This window comes from Penicillium paradoxum (assembly GCF_028828445.1).
Source record: "Penicillium paradoxum strain IBT 22861 chromosome Unknown utg000006l_segment0_segment0, whole genome shotgun sequence".
Classification (NCBI taxonomy): Eukaryota; Fungi; Ascomycota; class Eurotiomycetes; order Eurotiales; family Aspergillaceae; genus Penicillium; species Penicillium paradoxum.
This window is the reverse complement of record NW_026643184.1, coordinates 2551704-2571055: the sequence shown is the minus strand read 5'-3', so window position 1 is coordinate 2571055 and position 19352 is coordinate 2551704. Positions and strand designations below refer to the sequence as shown.

The 19352-nt window shown below is 51.8% G+C and overlaps 7 protein-coding genes across 7 annotated transcripts; 3 read left to right on the top strand and 4 right to left on the bottom strand.

Moving 5' to 3' along the window:
- Nucleotides 1-144: 144 nt before the first annotated feature.
- Nucleotides 145-2175, top strand: N7457_007360 (calponin homology domain protein; the record flags this gene model as incomplete). Its single annotated transcript, XM_057178403.1, has 2 exons — nt 145-311; nt 384-2175. 2 exons carry the CDS (start codon nt 145-147, stop codon nt 2173-2175), a joined length of 1959 nt encoding a protein of 652 aa, XP_057030147.1.
- A 955-nt stretch (nt 2176-3130) lies between these two features.
- Nucleotides 3131-4960, bottom strand: N7457_007359 (uncharacterized protein; the record flags this gene model as incomplete). The annotated part of the gene is made up of 2 exons (XM_057178402.1): nt 3131-4746; nt 4816-4960. The coding sequence occupies 2 exons, from the start codon at nt 4958-4960 to the stop codon at nt 3131-3133; spliced, it is 1761 nt and encodes a 586-aa protein (XP_057030146.1).
- Nucleotides 4961-5994: 1034 nt separating this feature from the next.
- Nucleotides 5995-6687, bottom strand: N7457_007358 (ORMDL family protein; the record flags this gene model as incomplete). The annotated part of the gene is made up of 3 exons (XM_057178401.1): nt 5995-6045; nt 6111-6469; nt 6558-6687. The coding sequence occupies 3 exons, from the start codon at nt 6685-6687 to the stop codon at nt 5995-5997; spliced, it is 540 nt and encodes a 179-aa protein (XP_057030145.1).
- Nucleotides 6688-9054: 2367 nt separating this feature from the next.
- N7457_007357 (zinc knuckle domain protein) lies at nt 9055-10873 on the top strand (the record flags this gene model as incomplete). The annotated part of the gene is given in 3 exon segments (XM_057178400.1): nt 9055-9899; nt 10064-10348; nt 10360-10873. 3 exon segments carry the CDS (start codon nt 9055-9057, stop codon nt 10871-10873), a joined length of 1644 nt encoding a protein of 547 aa, XP_057030144.1.
- Nucleotides 10874-11162: 289 nt separating this feature from the next.
- On the bottom strand, nt 11163-12567 carry N7457_007356 (putative haloacid dehalogenase-like hydrolase; the record flags this gene model as incomplete). The annotated part of the gene is made up of 4 exons (XM_057178399.1): nt 11163-11517; nt 11612-11818; nt 11879-11911; nt 12413-12567. The coding sequence occupies 4 exons, from the start codon at nt 12565-12567 to the stop codon at nt 11163-11165; spliced, it is 750 nt and encodes a 249-aa protein (XP_057030143.1).
- Nucleotides 12568-12733: 166 nt separating this feature from the next.
- N7457_007355 (uncharacterized protein) lies at nt 12734-13708 on the top strand (the record flags this gene model as incomplete). The annotated part of the gene is made up of 1 exon (XM_057178398.1): nt 12734-13708. One exon carries the CDS (start codon nt 12734-12736, stop codon nt 13706-13708), a length of 975 nt encoding a protein of 324 aa, XP_057030142.1.
- Nucleotides 13709-14503: 795 nt separating this feature from the next.
- On the bottom strand, nt 14504-19352 carry N7457_007354 (uncharacterized protein; the record flags this gene model as incomplete). Its single annotated transcript, XM_057178397.1, has 2 exons — nt 14504-14650; nt 14700-19352. 2 exons carry the CDS (start codon nt 19350-19352, stop codon nt 14504-14506), a joined length of 4800 nt encoding a protein of 1599 aa, XP_057030141.1.

The window sequence follows — 19352 nt, the reverse complement described above, 5'->3', positions numbered from 1 at the left end:
GCCAATTGCATCACGGAACACCCCCTCTGCTACCCAATACCCGCCACTACTAGGGCCGATTAGGCACCCTTAAAGGGATACATTGCCAGGTGGCAATAACTGTTCATCTTCCAGCCCCTGAACAAGAATCACTCGACACTCATCATGGCTTCGGTGACTTCGTTGGACAAGGACCTGCGCAACATGCGCCTGGCCCGCTATACCCCGCAGGCAGCCGCAGAGGTGCGCGACTGGATTGAGGAGGTGCTGCATGAGAAACTGGCATCGCCGGATTTGCTCGATGGCCTAAAAGATGGTATCGCGCTGTGCAAGTAAGTGGCGTTTGTGCTTCTATATTACGATTGAACTGGTATGGACCCATGGCTGACTCCTTTAATCACTAGGTTGGTAAACCTCGCTGTGTCACCGGGCGTGAAGTATAAGCAGTTGTCGGCGCCGTTCGTACAGATGGAGAACATCTCGCATTTCCTACGCGCATGCCAGATGGCACCCCTCAATCTTCCCCCTCATGATGTCTTCCTGACAGTTGATCTCTACGAAGCGAAGGATCCGGCGCAAGTCCTCCAGTGTCTAGCGGCCTTCAGTCGTCGCGCTAATACTCTTGCGCCGAACAAGTTCCCTCGTACTGTTGGTCCGCAGAGTAAGCGCGGTGTAGTGAGCCCGAATGCGACGGGATCTTCAAGCACTGGCGTGTATACACCCCGGTCGAACCGCTCCTCTAGCAATGCCACCGATGCGCGGTCTACGCTTCACTCTCGATCAGACAGCCCCGCGAAGCCTTCTGGATCATACAGCACTTGGGCCAATAGGGGTGATGAGCAGGACACCACGCCAGCTTGGAATATTCATCAATATGGATACATGGGCGGAGCTAGCCAAGGGAATCAGGGGGTTGCATTTGGCGCTCGCCGGCAGATCACCACCCCCGGCCCTGCTGTGCCCAGTCTGGCGGAGAAAGAGAAGCGTAGGCGCGAAGAGGAAGAGCGCATCCGCCAGGAAAATGCAGCGAAGGAAGAAGCAGATCGGGCTCACCAGCGAAAGATGCAAGAAGAAGAGGCTCAGGCAAAATTAGAAGAGGAGCGCCGATGGGAGGAAGAGACTGCTCGTGTGAGAGAAAAGGAGCGCCTCAGAGTAGAAGCAGAAAAAAAACTCTGGGATGAGGAAAAGCGCCAGTGGGAAGCGGAGGAGCAGCGCCGTATGACAGAAGAGAAGGAAGCCGAAGAGCGATTCGAGCAGGAACGACAAAAAAGGCGCAGTCTCAACGATACTCGTCTCAACGGTCAGTTCCTGAGTCAGTACCAGGCCTCCAACTCCCAGATTAGTGATGCCACCAGCGGAGCGAAATCGCCCGAGGAAACGCCCGAAAGCCGCCGCATCAAAGAGCTCGAGCGCGAGCTCCAGCTGGCAAAGGAACGGGAGCGCCTGTACGAGACCGAACGTCAGGAAGTCCAGACCCGAAATACCGGAGATCAACCTGAGCCTCGCAGCCAAAGTCGCCCTCAACCGGTGCCTCCCAAGCCTAGCTACGATCTCTCTTCTCTTGAACAGGAACGGCGACTTCTTCGCACAGAGTGGCAAAATAACCAGGACATGCCAGCTACGGCCGAGGTAGAGGAGCCCAAACCCATCGAGCAAGCACCACTACCACCCTCTCGCCCACTGCCGGAGCCAAAGCCAGCATCTTTCTCCGCACAGCCAGCACTTCCTCCCAGGGACCTACCTGCAACACCCCGGCCACTTCCAGACCCATTAGCATATAACACCAATCGGAGCCGCGAAACTCGCGTGGACAACTTCCTCGCCTCAAACCCCGCGCCTGCATCTCCAGCCCCAGCCTCCCACCGCTTCCAGGACTACACCACGACCTCCGAGGTCGACGCTGAGAACAGTCGCCGCGAAGCTTCGCAGCAGAAGACCAAGGCCGGCGGATGGGCTTCAAAGTCCCTGCTGGAACGAGAAATGGAGCGCGAACGCGCCCGCCAACAGGAGTGGGAGGAGAACCAGAAGCAGACGCAGGCTGCAGCACGCGACGGTACTCAAGGCTCGGGACCCGGTCAGACCTGGGATGTCCACCAGTATGGCTACATGGGCGGTGACAACCAGAACCGTGGTGGAGTTGGCCTTGGTATTGGTGGTGCTAGGCGCCAGATTATTGGCCCCCGGCCGCCGCGGTAAGCTGTTGAGCTTTTCGGCTTGCGAGCTGTGCTGTTTTGTCTGTTTACGGAGTGTTCCTATGTTTCTTCCTTTGCCTTCGTCTATTACTCCTCTTCTACCTACCTCCTTTTTAACCCCATTTACCCTGCCATTGTGGATGGCTATCATCATATTTCTACATTGGTGACTCGTTCTATTGTTTTTATTCTATGATTCCCATGCGGTGCCTTTGCTTTGTGTTTGATATGAAGTGGTTGTGGATAGCAGCTACTCAACCATACCTTTTCTAGACTATTGTCCATCATAGATTTAGTTAGGGGAATTCCACCGTCGAGTTCAAAAAATAACTGATCCACATCCACATCCACATCTATAGAACCGGGGCCATGCATGTCAGGATTTTCCCACAGTACTCAGTTGCTGACATCGGCCATGAAGTGCCATATGCCGTCTCAGGCGAATTCAAATCCATAGCCAACGTCAGTGATCTGACGATAAAGATCTTGACTCCCAAGCCTCGTATGTGCATGGTATTGTTATCTCGTCGTATGCTTAATCACCCGGTTGGCAATAGCTTCCGTTCACAAGAACTCGGATAGATGGCTTAACGATAGGGACTGAAATAGGGTGCTTAGCGAAATCTCGCTCCGATAGAGAAGACAAATGCGGATAAGGCACTGACTTAGGTTGATAACTGGTTGAATCTAGAAAACCAAAGGTACTGGAAGCAAAAAAGACCGCTATTTCAACCATCAGGATCCGGACTAAGCAATTTATGTGCTTTTTAGTCGACTCAGATTCCCTGTAAAGTACACAGGCCTTATACTTCGCATAGCAGACAAATTCAAAACGGGAAAATATAACCCAAGAAGCGAGATGCATCTAAATGCTATAACGCTCAAAAACTCAAACATTAAGTATCATTATCATAAAATCATCACATCCTCCAATCTTCCCAGTCCTCATAGAACGGGGTTCATGGTAGAATATAATCTACCATAAACTGCATCCTGAGCCCGCTCTCGTGCAGGTAAATCCACTCCACCGAGTCCCGATCGCGACAAGACTTCTCGCGACGAGCAATTCCAGCCTGAACGGCGGTCTTGAGCGAGTTCGTCACGTATAGCAGTTTGCTCCTGTGGAGCAGTGTCATCAACGCCTCTAGCAGAATCGAGATCTTCGCATTGTTGATGACGCTCGGCGTGGCTCCCGCGTAAGGGAGGAAGCACTTCTCCAGTTTCACTTGGGTGAGATAGTCGTTATTGGAGCTCGGTGCAGAGCTCTCGCGCATAACATAGAGTAAGAGCTCACAGAGAGTCGAATGTGCCTCGGGCAGAAAGTGCGGGAGGTTGGAAGGAGTGACGAAGTGTTGGAAGATGGGGAGTGGAAGATCACGGATGTTCTCGACGAATGTGTGGTAGAGGTCGTCGAGGGGCGTAAATTCCCGAGGCAGTCTTACGGAGACGCTGGAGAGGATGCTCAGCAGTTGTTGGCGGAGGGCAAGTGAGGTATAGCCGCCGAAGGAAGAGAGTCCACTGTCATCGTGGGAAGGTGTCTGGCCTGCCTCGGATACTTTGACGGGTTCACTGGCATCGCCCATTGCGTTTCGAGTCCCTCGTCGGGTGCGCTTGGTTCGCCGTGGCAGATTACCCTTGATCCCCTTGGCTGAAGGGGATACTGAGCTCGTACTTGCACCAGTCTCGAACTCCTCCTCTGAGTTGTCCAAATAGTCACCATATTCATCCTTCTCAAGGTTAACTCCGCCTGCCCTTTTCTTGGTATTATGCGAATCTTGGTCAGGCACAGGGATTCTCAGTTCGTCGTTGAAAACCTCCTTGAACTCGCCAAGGCTTGACTTGCCATTGGCAAAAATTGCCCGCATGATTCGGCGGTCCCGTCCAGGCGTGGTGTTCGACACAATGTAACCGAAAATCAGGCTTTCTCGGAATACCCACAAGTCCTCGTCTATCTGAACTTTAGGCTTTCGTCCTTTGCCTATTCTCGGTGGCGGGTCATCGTCCTGTGGGACCGGGGTCTCCAATATCTCCTCAGTTGCTTTGCGTTTTTGTTTTAGCTCGAGATATATCTTCTCGCGCTCCTTCCAGTCATCCTCGAGCACGTTGCACATGTATTGCAGCCATACCTGCCAGCGCTCCCACCGCGCCGGATGAAGCACTGAACAGTTGAAAGCCCAGCCCACAGCGTGCCAGAAGTCTTCCGCACGCGTCCAGAGTGACGAGCTTTGGCTATATCTCGTGTTCAGGGGTTTCTTATCCGGGTCGACAGGTTCAGCCAGCGTCGGACTGTCCAAACGCCGTCTGCCCTGGCGCGACATCTCAAAGTGCTTGAATTCGAACGCGATATTGAACTTTCCATCCATCGGCCCAACTAGAGAATTTGCTAGTCGAAGGACCCGCAGAGCTGAATTCGCAGCTTCTTTTTCGTATCCAGACTCGGCGCGCGTGGTGGTCCTCGGGTGCACAAGCATCGTGGCTGCGACAGCCAGATGCTGCGGCTGGGGAATCACAATTTTGGATCCTGAGATAGTACCCGACGCGAGTACATTGGCAAGAAGACTGTACGCTTGAGGGACTGGTTGAAGAAGCGCAGGTTAGTAGCTTCTCTTGGACGTGTTCGAACGCACAGGGATCAGGAACATACAGAGGCCATCTTCAAGGAAAATCTCCGTCTGCCGAGCCAACTCCCATTGGAGAGGTACTAATGGCCGAGATGGTACCTCGTCAATGATCGCCATGGCAATACTGGGTGATTTGAAAAAGTAGTCGATGAGAAACTTGGGAAACATTTTGGATCGCAATCACGCGCTTATCGATAAGCAGTCGCGGCTTGGGCGCGTCGAGGGGGCGATCTGATAGGACATTCTTCAGAATAAGAAAGATATTTCAATCACCCCAAAGGAAGTTGAGACGATTCTCTATTCAAGGGAAGACATCTCGAACTACTATTAAAAGATTGAACTTCTTTGTTTCCAATAAAGGCAGAAAATGCATATTCTATACAATGAAATTGGCCACTCCAAACCTGCAGAATTGACGGAGAATATACGGAATAAGTCGAACGCAGATCGCGCAAGGTTATTTAAAAATATGAGGTATAGCGAGATCGGATGTTCGTTGCAGCTCATACATCCATGGATATATCTACCATGTTAGAGGCGTATCTAGGTATGCTTCCGGTCCCTCTATGTTGTACCTGGGTGTTTTTGTTGCATTGTCGGTCACTAACAGTGACTAATATTGTAGTTCGAGTTATATTTCTTTTATTCTACACCCTCCGAGGGCCTGAAAGATCGAGAGCTGAAACTTATAGACTGTGGACTCTAGGATTCGGGTTGCTTCATACGATGATGCAATAGATCCCCGCATGGGCCCCAGCCAAGAGATTGACTTGCATTACCGATCGAAGCCCTATTTACACACTTGCTTCTTTGTGCATTCATCACAGAACCTTATAATCCCTTACATCACACGGTCCAAGGCTTCAGGAGGGCCGAGAAAGCATAAGCTTGCAGGGTTAACAAAGATGCACGGCTTGGATACTTGGGAATCTAGACATGGACAAGCTGCCAAGGGCAGATCGAAAAAAAAGATGGGACTGTGGAGTGGTTCGCAGTGGATTCTGCGTCTTCATATTTGCCGACGGAAAAAGAAACAGGATGTGCGATACCAACGGCTCGAATCCCCGCTAATCAATTTCGCGATGCAAAGGCCTTTTATAGAGAAAAGGAAGGGGAGGCGAGGAAGGTTGGAATATCAAGGCTGTGAAGACGCCAACGTGGATAGTAATTGGAGAACAAAAAAGAAAGATTAATGAGAGTCATTATGACTCCTCGGGTATATCGGAGAAGAGACCTATTCGCAACCGATGCGACTGCCGAAGAAAAGTCAGTACGGATATTTCATCACGCTGATTTTGCGGAGAAAGAGAGAACATACGAAAGGTAGCTTGGGGATAACCACCCCCAATGTGGCCATGAAGTTGATAGTGAAATGAGTCAGGTCGAAGTGGGTGTAGTGAGTGCTGAGGAGGAAGAGCACGATAGGAACGCAGAGCAGGAACTTCTTAGCGGGCGTGTACTGGTCGCCATTGTCGATTTGCTCCCACATGTTGAGATTGTCGTAGGCACCAGCGTTGAACTCGAAGGGAATGCCCCGCACCCAGTGGAACATGAGGAAGGATCCGAACATGTAGCTGATGTTGGTGAGGGTCCATGAGGTTTCCTGCGAGACGCCCGGGATGATGTCGTAGAAGATCTTGAGGACGGCAATACAGACAAAGTGAATAGTCCAGGCACCTAAATCCAATGAAGATTGAGCTGTCAGTTCTTTGCTGTATCATTTGTGGAATGCGTGGTCTCTTTAAGATCAGCTTTTGTCACTCACCCTTAGCATTGACCCAGTTTGCATTCAAATTCGGCAGTGCGGACTGATCACTTGAGCGCTCAATAGATTCAGCTGGCTCCTGGTAGATCAAACTGCTGGACCGCCTCCGTCGACCTTGTTTTTGGCTCATGCTGCTTGGAGATAACCGATGCGGCCCTGTGTCGACATCCGGAGGGAAGGAGATGCCACGGGGGGCCAACAGGGAAGACGTTTTGGAATTGTCAGACGCCAGCTTGACGGTTGTTTTTCCAAAATCACAGAGAATATGTTGAAGAGAAGGAGAGGAGGAGAAAAGGAGCGTGGGGATGAGGTGGCACGGCCCAGACTGGAGTTTGCCGGTCGGATCGGCCTGCGGTCACGGGGTGCGGAAGAGCTCTCTGATTCATGTTTGACACTCTATTTTCCTTCTTTGCTGCTATTTTTTTCTATTTTTTCCTCTTGGGAGAGTTGAGCTATAATTAGATTGCTTGTCGTAATATATTCGCCTTCTAGATTGGTCTAGCAATTAAACGCGAATGCACCAATCTGCGATGCATGTGCGGAATCTGGCCCGGAAGCACTATACCTCCTTTATCTGGTCGTTAAGGGGGAAGCTTGCTATGTTGGTGTTTGACTACTTTGATTTGCCGGACTTTTTTTTTTTTCCCTTCAAAGATCATGATTGTTTTGGATATTTTCCTTGTCCTATGGGGCAAATAGTTCCGGGACATCCATGGATGCCTACAGAATCAGCCAGTGCATACGGAGCAGTGACTTAGCCACAGTAAGCTTGGCCTATGACTCCAAACCTATGACTCCTGAAGACACCTTGGCTTTGAGAAGGTGCTTACTTTGTGGTCTGATTGACATATCACAAGACCTCCTGGTAGAATTTGTCCATGTCGGCCGTTCGAAAACCGACAAAACCATTGTTGGTGTGCAGCAAAGATTGATGCATGCAAAAAATCAGAAGAGATGATATGTCAGGTAGCAGGCATACGCACTCCCACACACTCAAGTAAATGGCTTTCTGCACACTGCATCCTCTGGGGGACAGAGAAAACCTCGACACCGGTCTAGCGAGCAAAAGTGGATATGGACCAATACCCCAATTGGGAAGTCAAGGCAGTGCCATCACACGCAATGGCCTACCCTTCCAGTATTTTTGGAGTCCATACGGAGTATCCCTTTCAAATTAGCAAGATCTTGGTTGCCGTCTGAATGACCCGTGTAGGTCCAACCCCGTGTGGTACGATGTTGACAAGCCAAAAGCGATCAAAAGTATTGGCAGCCGATGACCCGCCCACAAGGAGGCTCACATGCTCAATATAGTTGGTGTTTCCTCGTACCATGATTAGGCAGTCCTCTTGCTCAGGCTAGCCATCTGTTTGGAAGCGAGAAATGCGCATGGGAACCTGTCACAACCAAAACATAAGAGGTACCCAAGTGGATTCTTTTTGAAGTGTTGCAACCTGAGACCGTCAATATTGAGTCATCAAATATTGTTCCGGTGGTAGTGGTTGGATTCACAAGGTTGCTAAAGCATTTCTTGCAGAGGGGCTCACTGTCATCAGCATGTAGCCTATTGTGTGAACAAAATAGACAGCAGACTACCACTGAACACCTTTCCACTCTGAGGAGCCAAGCCACTATAAGCTCTGAGCTATTGACCACGAAGGCAGAAGAACCCCCATCAAAACCATTAGGCTACTGCTATATTTGCAAGGATCCTTACCTACCACAGGAGGACCACTTGTGATCCAGATCATATAGTGAGTGAAATTCGTAGTAACCTGGTGATCGTACTGGCCATGAAGTCAGTGTCTCGATTAACGGGGCCGGAAAAAGACGTTGAACTGCAGACTATAGGATCATCAACGACAGGCCTATATAGCCAATGATAGAGGCTCTCAATGTATGTCCTACATAGTACATCACCATGATCTCCGATGGGACAAGATGCAGCAACCCCACTCTTGGCGTAGATCTAGATCTGCTTTGCCTGGAGTCTCGGGTAGATCATATCGAGTGACAACCTCAATGGGATTTGGAAGCGTAGGTCTAGACTCGGTAGACACTAACCAACTGATCTATTGGCTTAGCTGAAACCCTAAGGACGGGCAATCTACTCCGTAACAGTTCTTGCCTTTCCCACCCCATAGTCACGGCACATTACCGTTTGCTTGTATGATAGAAACAGTTCGAGGATTTCCCTGTGTTTTGAGAGTTTTGGTAGGTATTTGCTCCTGTATACAATTTCTGGATGCCACGAAGATAGCCTCCAACGAACTGCTCCACCCCTAAAAGTCCCGGGGATAACCTGGGAATGATCTAGTACCTGATGAGGGCGGTGTACGACATACGGCCTCAAGCTCCAAAGTGCGCGAAGGGTTGCTATAGTCTGCCGTGAAATTTGGGCAACCCAAATTCTCATGTTCGGTCCCTCCAAAGTATCCCATTCGACTATTCTTCCTCTCTTCTTTTCTGTGGTACCTATCCGATCTGTCTGATCATTGTCATGGCAAATTCATCAGACGAAGAAGCCGATTCGCGCACGGCTTTGGTGGGCGCACCGCGCACTCGATCAAACCCGCGTTCCACATCGCGTTCCACATCGCACGATAGCAACTCGCGCCCGGCCAAGAGACAACGCAGAAACAGAAATAAAAACGAGTCCGATCTCAAAGATTTTGTTCCTCGAGGTGGAGCTTTTACTGCCAATGCCCTGCCGATAGATCCAGATAGCACATCTAGCTCTGGGTCTAGTTCGGACTCAGGTGAAGATTCCGATTCCGATACCAACTCCGATATCGCGGCCGCAAACCCACATGCCGGCAGCACTGCGCCTGCTATTAGCTGGAATCAAGGTCGGAAAGCTGCAGTGCGCACAACGCTTGGAAAGAGAGCGGCACCAACAAGCGAGAAAGTCGCCCAATTTGAAGCAGTGAATGACAAATATTGGCGGAGTCGCAGCGGGTCCGTCTCGTCAGCCAGTGGTGAAGATAAGCCTTCAGAAAAGCCTTCAGAAAACATTGAAATTCAGAAGGAGGACCAAACGCAAGGAGAAGATGAGCTGGAAGATGGGGAAATCGACTCCAAGAGTGAATCATCCGACTCAGACTCCCTTGGCTCAGAGGCCGATGACTCTATCTTATTGAACATCGGGGACAAGATGGGAGCAGATGCCGCTGATGATTATAGCCCTGCCGATCTGGCTCACAAGCATGGACTCAGCAAGGCCAATTCACACCCGACCGGTCCTGGGTCAAAAGAGGAGGCGTTCCGGCTTTTCTCAAGCAAGTATCCAAATGCGCCCACATCTTTAGTGGACCTCAGTCAGCAGGACCTTGAGATCCTGGCCAAGTATGTGTACTTTGACCGTGACATCCATGATATCGATCTCAAACTCCCCATCTCTTGCCTCGAGTGTCAATGCGAGGGGCACTTGGCTGAAGTCTGCCCAGCGAAAGAGGTATGGTCTATCTTCACATTCGCTCAAAATCGTCTTACTAACCTTTGACTGTTAGTGTGAACACTGTGGTGCTTGGAATCAGCACCAAAGCAGTACTTGCCCTGACTGGCGACGATGCCAAAAATGCCGTGAGCGCGGTCATGACGAACCAGGATGTCCCTCAAAGCTACGCAATTTCGCAACCGAAGTACCTTGCGACTACTGCAACGAACCACACCTGGAATCTCAATGTGATCATCTATGGAAGTTCCCAGTCAGGGATCTGCATTCCGAACAAGTCACCGTATCCATCTCTTGTGCCAACTGCAGCAGCTCAAAGCATCTTATTGGAGACTGTGAAGTGACTAGTAGGCGTTTACCATTCACATCATCATCATTCACCTTGAAAAACATCGACCCGGACATGATCACGAACCTCAATACCGTTGCTCCGCCGCATGGTCCAGCAGGCCGAGGAAGAGACAGAGAATGGACCCGACCTTCGTCCCCAGGACGAGGACGTCCTGGTCCTCCTTCCCGCGGCAACAACCGTAACAATTACCGTGTCAGATCTCCATCTCCAGACGAGGATGACATGATGTCTCGTGTATCCCGCGGACGGGGACGTCCCATCCCTCAGCCCCGTGGCAATATTCGCGGCAATATTAAGTTTTCAAGTGGACTTGGCGCCAAACGCGGTGACTCGCAGTCCAGAAAGCCTTCCCATGGTCGTCCACCGTTCGCCGGAAACAACAACCGCTCACGCTCACCCCCTCCACTCCCCCGAGGTCCTCCTCCGTCAAGAGGCATCGGCCGTGGCCGTGGATCCCAACGCGGCGGCCCATCGCGCGGACCACGTGGCGGTGGCAGAGGCAGAGGATGGTGAAAGTCTTTCTATCTAACGTGAATATGAGCATTGCCCACCTCAGCGAAGACTACCTAGGTAGTCATGTACATAAGAAATAACACTGGTTCCATATTCCCCCTCAAACTTGACCGAGCACGTATCTACGATTGAAAGGCAAGACGGCATTTCCGACATTTGATTTTGGGCTACAGAGTTCTCTTTACATGGCACATACCCTCCTTCGGCAGATTGTTTTGCGTTCCTCCCAACCCAAGGGAGGCATTTAGGTCCTGACTTCAAATGACACCACGCCTGGGAATAACATCCATCACTCGACAGTCTCATCATTCCCTCTTTCCCCAACAAATCCATTCTCAAGAATGACGATCAAATCATCCAGCCGGGTAACACAAAGATCCGTATGCGGGTGTTCCTTCAGATGCACATTTTTCTCATTCACCAGCAACACCGTTGCCGCACCCGCCATATGGCCAGCGGTCATATCATCAATACTATCACCCACCATGATCAGATTCTCGGCATTCGGCAGCCCCCATTCACTCGCGATATGCAGAATACCGGCGGGATCAGGCTTGGGCAGGAGATTGGGGGTATCCCGAGTGATGATTGGCAGGAAGACATGGCCATTGAGATGATTGTCAAGCAGGTTCTGGACCGGTGCTCTGCAAGACGCAGAAATCTGTATGTTAGCATTGTTTGTAGGTAGCCAGAATTGAATAAGTGGCTTGAATTGAAGAATTGTTTGTTGATACGTACTCGAAGTTTCGTGTGCAGAGAGCCCGCTGGAGGCCACGAGTTTTGAGGTATTCCATTAGTTGGAGAAGACCTGGCTGGGGTTGCTGGTCTATCATGGCTCGTCGCTCTACGGCTTGTACTTTGGATACGGCCGCGGGGCGCTCGCTTGCTGGGAGCTGGCGGATGTGCTCGAGGATATCGATGGAGCGGTCGATTCCTAGGGCTTCTCTATAATGGGAGTTAGGTTGGTTTCCAGAGGATATCGGGGGTACAGTCAGGAGTATATACCTCATTTCTCTGAACATGTGGTGCTGTGGTAGGCTGGTCATGGTTAGCAGGGCTGAGGCATTTTCATATTGAAGACCAGATCAAAGCGGGGGGAAACATCAAGCATATTCAACACTGTAAATGGCCTCTATTCTTGAGGTAGGCAAGCAAAAATCAAGGAGGGATAGACAGGAAATTGATAGCAAACGAGAAACCCATGCAGCAATATGCACTGTTCACCTGTAGGTCACCAAGCGGACATGAAGCCATCACATTCAGGGATTATCCTCCGGTGGTCATGGGAAGATTGTCATAGGCAGATTCACACTGCCGAGACACAAGATATGCTCTGCCCAAATAGGAAAGTAGCCTTTGTGTTGCTGCCTGAATACCAGGTTGGTGCCTTAATCATCCCACTTTCAACGACGGCATCAATACCACTCGCAACAGGCCCGGATGCAGGGCAAAAAGCCCACATATGCTGCAATTAAAATACAGAGGGAAACAGAGCGCGTCACTCATATAACTACGGGAGAACGAGATAAGATGACTCACCACAGAGTTCCATCGACATCAAACACAATGCCCTTCAAAGGAGGGGCATTGGAGATTTGCGCGGGATCGAGGGATGCGAACTTCCGCGGACGAAGTTGCTTGCACGCAGCAGACATGATGTGCTGAGTCGAGTGTCTAACGACGGCGTTGAACATGAGCGACGAGCGTTGAGGAGGCGGAGTTGGCAAGTGGAGCCGGGAGATCTATACGGAAGGAGCCCTGGTTCCTTCGTGCCTTCCTTGTTTGGGATATCACTTCGGTCCCCAAAATGCGGTCTCCAGGATCAGCTAATTCCTCTTCTTTCACTCTCTCCAATCCATCATGGATCAAAAACCCTTCATGCCTGCCCCGGGCGTCTTCCCCATATCCCTCCCAAAGACAATCCGCCTGATCATTACGCTTCTATACCTGCAACTCCTCTACGCAGCTTCGTACCTCGCATTGCCATTGCGAAACTCACGAAGGGAGTTCCCCCCCTTCAACAATACCATTGTGCGCATAGAAACAAGAGTCACAACTGCCATCCTCGGCATCGCCCCGCTCCCGGTCTACAATTCCGCAACAGCAACAGAGCGGCCATGGCAACTTGCCTCAGGAAACGGCCTCTTGAACCAAGACACCAACATATGCACTGTACTCCCAGGTCCTAGTTCTCGAGACATCCCTATCTGGCCAACACAGGCACAGCATGACTCCGATTCCTCCGATGAACAGCAATCCCCCATACTCAACCTGCAAGAGAACATCACTCAAATGGCTAGCCTAGCACACCGAGACAGCTCATCCATCTATGATACCGTGCATAGAATCAGATCCAGCACTCGAGGCAGCATCTCAACAATCGCCAGTTCTGCGAAAGCGATCTTCCGCCAGCCGCTGAACATGGTATCGCGGAATCTGGACGGCTCACCCGAGGAACGGCATGATGTACGCCACGAGCCAGAGCTAGTCATTCAAGCACCAGTGTCAACCCCAGAGCCGGGATTTATCGAGAACGTGCCTTTCCCTGTGCCGAAGACTGCGCCGATATCTGTGGCGCGTGCGGGTGATCATTTCAGTGATCCTGGACCGGAATCTGCAATTAAGGCGCAGCAGGCTGTCTCGTTCGGTGCGAAGAATGATCCTGTCGTTGATGTCGATACTGTACAGATGAATCGCTCTCGCAAGTATCATTCGATCGAGAGTTATCCTGGGAAGTTCCCTGTTAGTGATTCGCTGGATTATAGCTCTCTTGCTACTGCTTATGCTGTTAGGGGGAGGGGAACTACCTCTGTTCGGCCTTTCTCGGACTACTAAGCTCGGGGGGTAAGAGAAGTTCTATTGGCATGGGTTGTGGAGATGATATACTTGTGAGGACTGCAAGCTCGTTTCTTTGAATGGAGTCTAGGATTTGTCTCGTGGTGAATACTGGGAGCTCTGCTCTTTTGACTGTTTGGGAATTTGGGTCTGCCTTGTTGCTTTTGTTTGAAGCATGAGGTTGGAGTCATCGTTGTGCTTGGGATTCTTACTATGCATTATATCCATTACCGAAGATCAGGTCTGTCATTCTTGTCATTCAATAAATTCTATACTTCACCACATCACCGCCGTACCTAAGTTGCAGGGAAATTCGCCATGTACATGCATGCGGCCACAAACCCTCCCTATCTGTCTACTTGATATACACACCCCGCAGCAGGCTCTATCAAGGCTCTTGTGTGGATTCGCCTGTATTTGACACGACGCACAGTCCTAATACTAGCATTTCACATCTCGGAATTAGAATCAATCACCTGTTTTCTGCCACGCTCTCTACAAAGCTACAAAGAGGAACAACCTCGAATGCCCGGGAGCTGCAAGCCCTAAAGGCAAGCGCATAAAGAAAAAAAAAGAAAACACAGAACGGAGAGAAGACATAACTTCCCCCGAACTGTGATATAAGCAGGCAAATCTTGTAGACATTGTTAAATACACACACATTTCTCGTAGAGTCGGGAAGCAAAACTGGGCAGGGTTCCAGCCGGTCGTGAATGTCGTAAAAAAGAAAAGAAAAAAAATACGCTAGAGGGCGAGAAACGAAAACATTAACCCAGGGGTATCACAGTGCAGGTCTCAATATTGGTCATCGTCATAATCGATTTGCGCGGGACTGCCTCGGTAACGGGTTCGCTTGGGGTTGCTGGGGCTGTAGGTGCCGCCGGAGGTGAGGGGGCGCGGGCCTGTTGGCTTGCGGGTGGGAGGGGAACGGATGGCGGAGCTCTGGGGGTTGTTAGGGGGTGGGTGGTTGGGATGGGAGTGGGTTACATACTCTGGAAACGACGCGGTCGGTGGTGTAGGAATGTTCTTCGTCTTCTGGTACTTTGGGTGGACGCTCGGGAATGAGAGGGCCATCGTCCTTGACTTTGGGAGGACGGGGTGGGCCGGTGTTTCGTGAGCTGGTCTCCGAGTAGCCTGCGTCGGAGATGGGGGATAGACGGGCGTTGCCGCTGACGCCGCTGTTGCGGGGTTGGGCGGGATTGGCTGCGGAGAGGCTGGGGTTGGATTCCCATTGGTCTGAGCCGGTGGGAGAGACGGGGCTGGCGTAGGTCTGGGCTTCGGTCTCGAGGCGGGACTGGTAGCGGCCAGTTGGGCCTTGGCGAGGTTGGGGGTGCTGGAGCTCGAGGCTTCCTCGATGGCCGCGGTACTTGGGTATCTCGGATACTTGGGAAGGCACTAATGGGGATGGAGGTCTGTTCTCGTCATGTTCATCGTCCAGGGTATAAGTGGATCGGATTCGGTCATCTCCCTGGGGGTCATAGTAGTCGGCCTTGTAGGCACCAAGGGGGGCGAGATCGGATCCTGATCGTGACTGGTCAGAGTGCGGACGGTCTTTGCGGGAAGGCTGGATGCTGTTGCGAATGTTGTCCCCCATAGAGGTGGCAGTGGACTTGGACCAGCGGGAGAACTTGGGGAAAATGGAAGAGCTGCTGGACTTGTGCTTGCGGGCCTTGTCGGCCTTGGGGGTGGTCTCAGTGCTGTTCGCTGAGGTAGCCACCGGCTTGCGAGGAGGCGTGTCAAGTGGCAGTGAGCCAGACCGCTCGTGACGAGCAGCGTCACGAACAGGGAGGTGCGAGGTCAGGAACTGATCACGATCGTCAAGCTCGAGGTCTTCGTCGACTTCATGGACAGTGCTGACTCGCTGATCTGAATCTCTGTGCTGTTCATTCGCCGGGTGAGAAGAGCTGGAGCCATATGGAGAGCGGCTCGTCTCGATAGGAGCACCGTTTTGACCGGGAATTTCATACCCGGTCAGCTCCATGCTTCCCATTCGGGTGCCACCACGAACGCTCAATCCATCTTGTCCGGACCGCAAGGCCTCAACTTCGCCAAGTAGCTGCTCAAGCATGCCTTCGATCTTAGCCAAATCATTTCCCGACTTGAGACTCAATCCCTTGAGCGCACGCTTGAAAATGTTCTTCCGCTTGTCTTCTTCATCAGCTGTATTCAGCTGTCGGTTCCGAGAAGCACTGGAGGGCAGTGGACGGGGGCCACCAAGCGCCTTGTGAGTCCTCTCATGTCCTCTGTCGCTGGTATCCATGATCAGATCATCCTGTTCGGCAATGAACCTCTTCATCTGCTCGAAGGAGGTGCGCATTTCAGCGGCACTTCGAACTAGAGTAACCAGAATTTCGGTATCTCTGGCATTCCGCTGGGCGTCACGAACAGTCAGATGGTCCATGAGAGCCACAATGTCTTGGGACTGAATTCGTTCGATGCCTCGACCAGTGGCACCGTCATAGAGAGGCGAGCCAACCCCGTGAGAATAGCCACTGAAGTGACGTTCATTACCAGAGCCAAACGAATCATCTGCCCCAGCAGGGCTGTCGAAACTACCCATTCCAGCGGCATCTGCACCTGCGAGTCCTCGACTACCCTGTTTCGAGGTCCCGATGCTGGGAGACATGGGATTGGCAGCCGAAACATAGCCTTCATCCTTGGCACCAGGTGGAGTACCGAACAATGGCCGCGGTTGCACGTCCGCAGAGTGGGAAGAGTAATCATCGCCGCCAAAGATATTCTGGGCAGTCTGGTAGTATTCTGCATCAAGCCCTATTTGTTGTTCGGCATTCAGACCCTTAGACCCACCAATCTGGGTGTCGTAGTAGTGTTCTACTGGGGGAGATCGTGAGTTATATCTCCAATGATCACCCTGAGCCACACCGCCAATGGGGCCCTGGATGATGGACGGATTGGTATTGATTTCCGACTCCGATTGTTGGCTTTCAGCATCCGCAAGAGGGCTTTCCACGTCACGCGTGTCATCGGCAGGCATCATAACCGATTCGTCCATTTCGTCAAAGGACTGGGCGACGCTCTGAGGAGGCGATGTAGCACCCATGCGTCGCGGGAACGAGGTTTCATCGGCAGTGGAAGCATCCTGACGTTGCTTCAAAGGGCTTCCGCGGTAGCCTTCGTTTGCAGGCTTTTCAGGACTCCGGCTACCTGGTCGTGGGCCTAGATCTGTTTGCGACCGATTTGCGGAGGAAAGCTGAGACTCAAGGACAGAAGGATCCATCAATGAAGCAACTGCGGATTCGACGGCAATTGGATGGATGAACTTAGGATTAGCAGCAATTCCGGTTGTCACACGCTGGCCTTCTTTGACCTTGTCCATGAAATCAACTTCGCTGTCTTGATCTCCGACAGTGCGTCTGCTGTCCTGATCGTAGCCATAGTAGTCACGGTCTTGAGACCCCTGGCGCGAATGTTCGTATCCGAGGCCGGGGTTGTCCTTGAAAATCCCGCTCTGACTTTTATCACTGGTGCCGAGGCGGGTTGATCTCGCCAAGTTTGTACTTGGGGCCGATGACAAAGACTCAATGGACAGTCGAGACTCAATCTCGTGCTTTTCATCAGCATGCTCATCGTGGACCGGATAATGGCCATGGTGAGTCTCAGTGAGATCACTCCCGATGCTCTGAATGGGGCTTAATCCACGGTCAGAAGCTTCATTATAGTAGTCGTCTTCTGTTTGGTCATGTCCAGGGTGAGCAGCGTCAAGAAGATTCGCTGCAGCGGCAGCCGCAATTGTCCAGTTACCACCATCAGTTCCAGGAGATTGACTTCTGCCATGCAGGTCTCGATCCGAGGCACTGTGTACTGAAATGTTATGGTGCGACTGGTTGCCGTGGCGCATTCCAAGCCCGTAACGCGAGTCAACAGAGTTTCGGGTGGGAGTGCGAGAAGCTGGCGATACAGCCTGCCTCGGCGATCCACGTGCCACATCGAAGTAAGAGCCTCTCGTCTCGGAAGTGGGACTTGCCGTGCGTTCGGAGAGTAAAGAATTTCTAGTCAACTCGGAATCCATCTCGCTGTGCATTGGCATGGGGGCGACATTGTGCTTCTGGAAGACAAGTTCGGTTTCGTTGTAGTTCATACTCTCTGTGCTCTTACGGGAGCCACTCTTCCGAGAGCCACTATTGCGGCGCTGCTCCTTCTTACCCAGACTGGAATTGGAGTCGTGATGTTTTAAAGAAGCTGCCGTAAGAGCAGAGCCAACCCGTGCAGCGGCATGGGCATCGCGAAGACCCCTGCTCCTCTGACGTCGGATCTTATCTTGTTCGGTGAAGTCGGGTCGATTGGCCCATCTCACGGCCATTTCGGAAGTTTCACTGCTTTTGCTTGATTTGCGTTCCTTGTTTTGTGGAACGACTTCGGGGGAAAGAACAATGCCCTCATCTTTGCTGTTCATGTTCAGGACAACCTTGGGCTTTATGATATCTGGTGCACTGGCGTGTTTAGAAAGCCGCCGGCCCAGCTCATCTCTGGAGCTAGTGCCGGACGAGTGAGGTGTCGCCATGTCATGCTCGAATTTGCTCTTGTTGGTCATAACTTTCTGGTCCTTCTTGAGCTCCTTCAACTCTGGTAGGATGAGTCTCCTGATTGCATCCTCGACCGTCTCAAGCAACTTTGGGTTGTTGATAGACGACTTGGATGCACCAGAGCGAACCGAATACTGATCGGACCTGAGGTTCGAAGAGACTGCAGATCCGCTGAGAAGACTCGATTCTGCACTGATCATATCTTCGTCCGCATACTTGTGCCTTCGGCGACGGGATAATCTTGGTTCAGCGTCGAGGTAATCCATGCCGCCTTTGCTTCTATGCCTGCCGCTCGAAGCCTCTTGCGGCGATTCGGCGAGTTTTTCTGCCACGCGATGGGCAATCCGCTCCGTGCTCAAACTTCGACTTCTCTGTCGGTGGGGGGTCTTAAGCAAACCCTTCTCTTCATGGGGCGAGCCACGCTCCAGACTCTGGCTGCGTTTCCGCCTGGGGCCTGTCGACGAGGCGTTGATCATGCTTTCCGGCGGCATAGACGAGACTTCGGATGTGGTGGGCATATAGCGGGTATCTTGCGAAAGGGTAGACATCTCGCTGTCTCCGCGGTTCACAAATTCGATATCGACACCCTCGCGACGTGATGATAGTGGACTGTCCTCCTCAGCTGAATCGGAGTCAACGCTTTGATCATCCGCCGGGCCCGACTCTATTTGTTTTTGATCGGATGGCGTTGGTAGAGATATTCGGTGTGTGTACGAGGGCTTGTGGCTGTGGCTGCCGCTTGTTTCGGTAATTTGGAAATGATCTTTCCTGTCTCTCGATTTCCTCGCCGACGAAGGTGTCACACGTACTCGCACGGAGGGACGGGAGACAATTCCGCTGGTGCCTTTCCCGCCCTCGAAATACTCGATGAGTAATGAGGTATGAGAATCGTGGTGAGAACGAGACAGTTTCTCGTCGCGGTCCCGCTGTCGCCGAGTGGGGACAGTGATGGGGCTACCGTCGTCTGGGATAGAGTACGACGTTTTGTCTGTGCGGCGAGAAATGTCAGTTGCCAGATCTGTGCCCGTTGCGCTATCCCCCGTATCGATGATGGATTCTGTGGGGGCGGGAAGCATCGGTCTGCGGGTGTTGACCCCCAT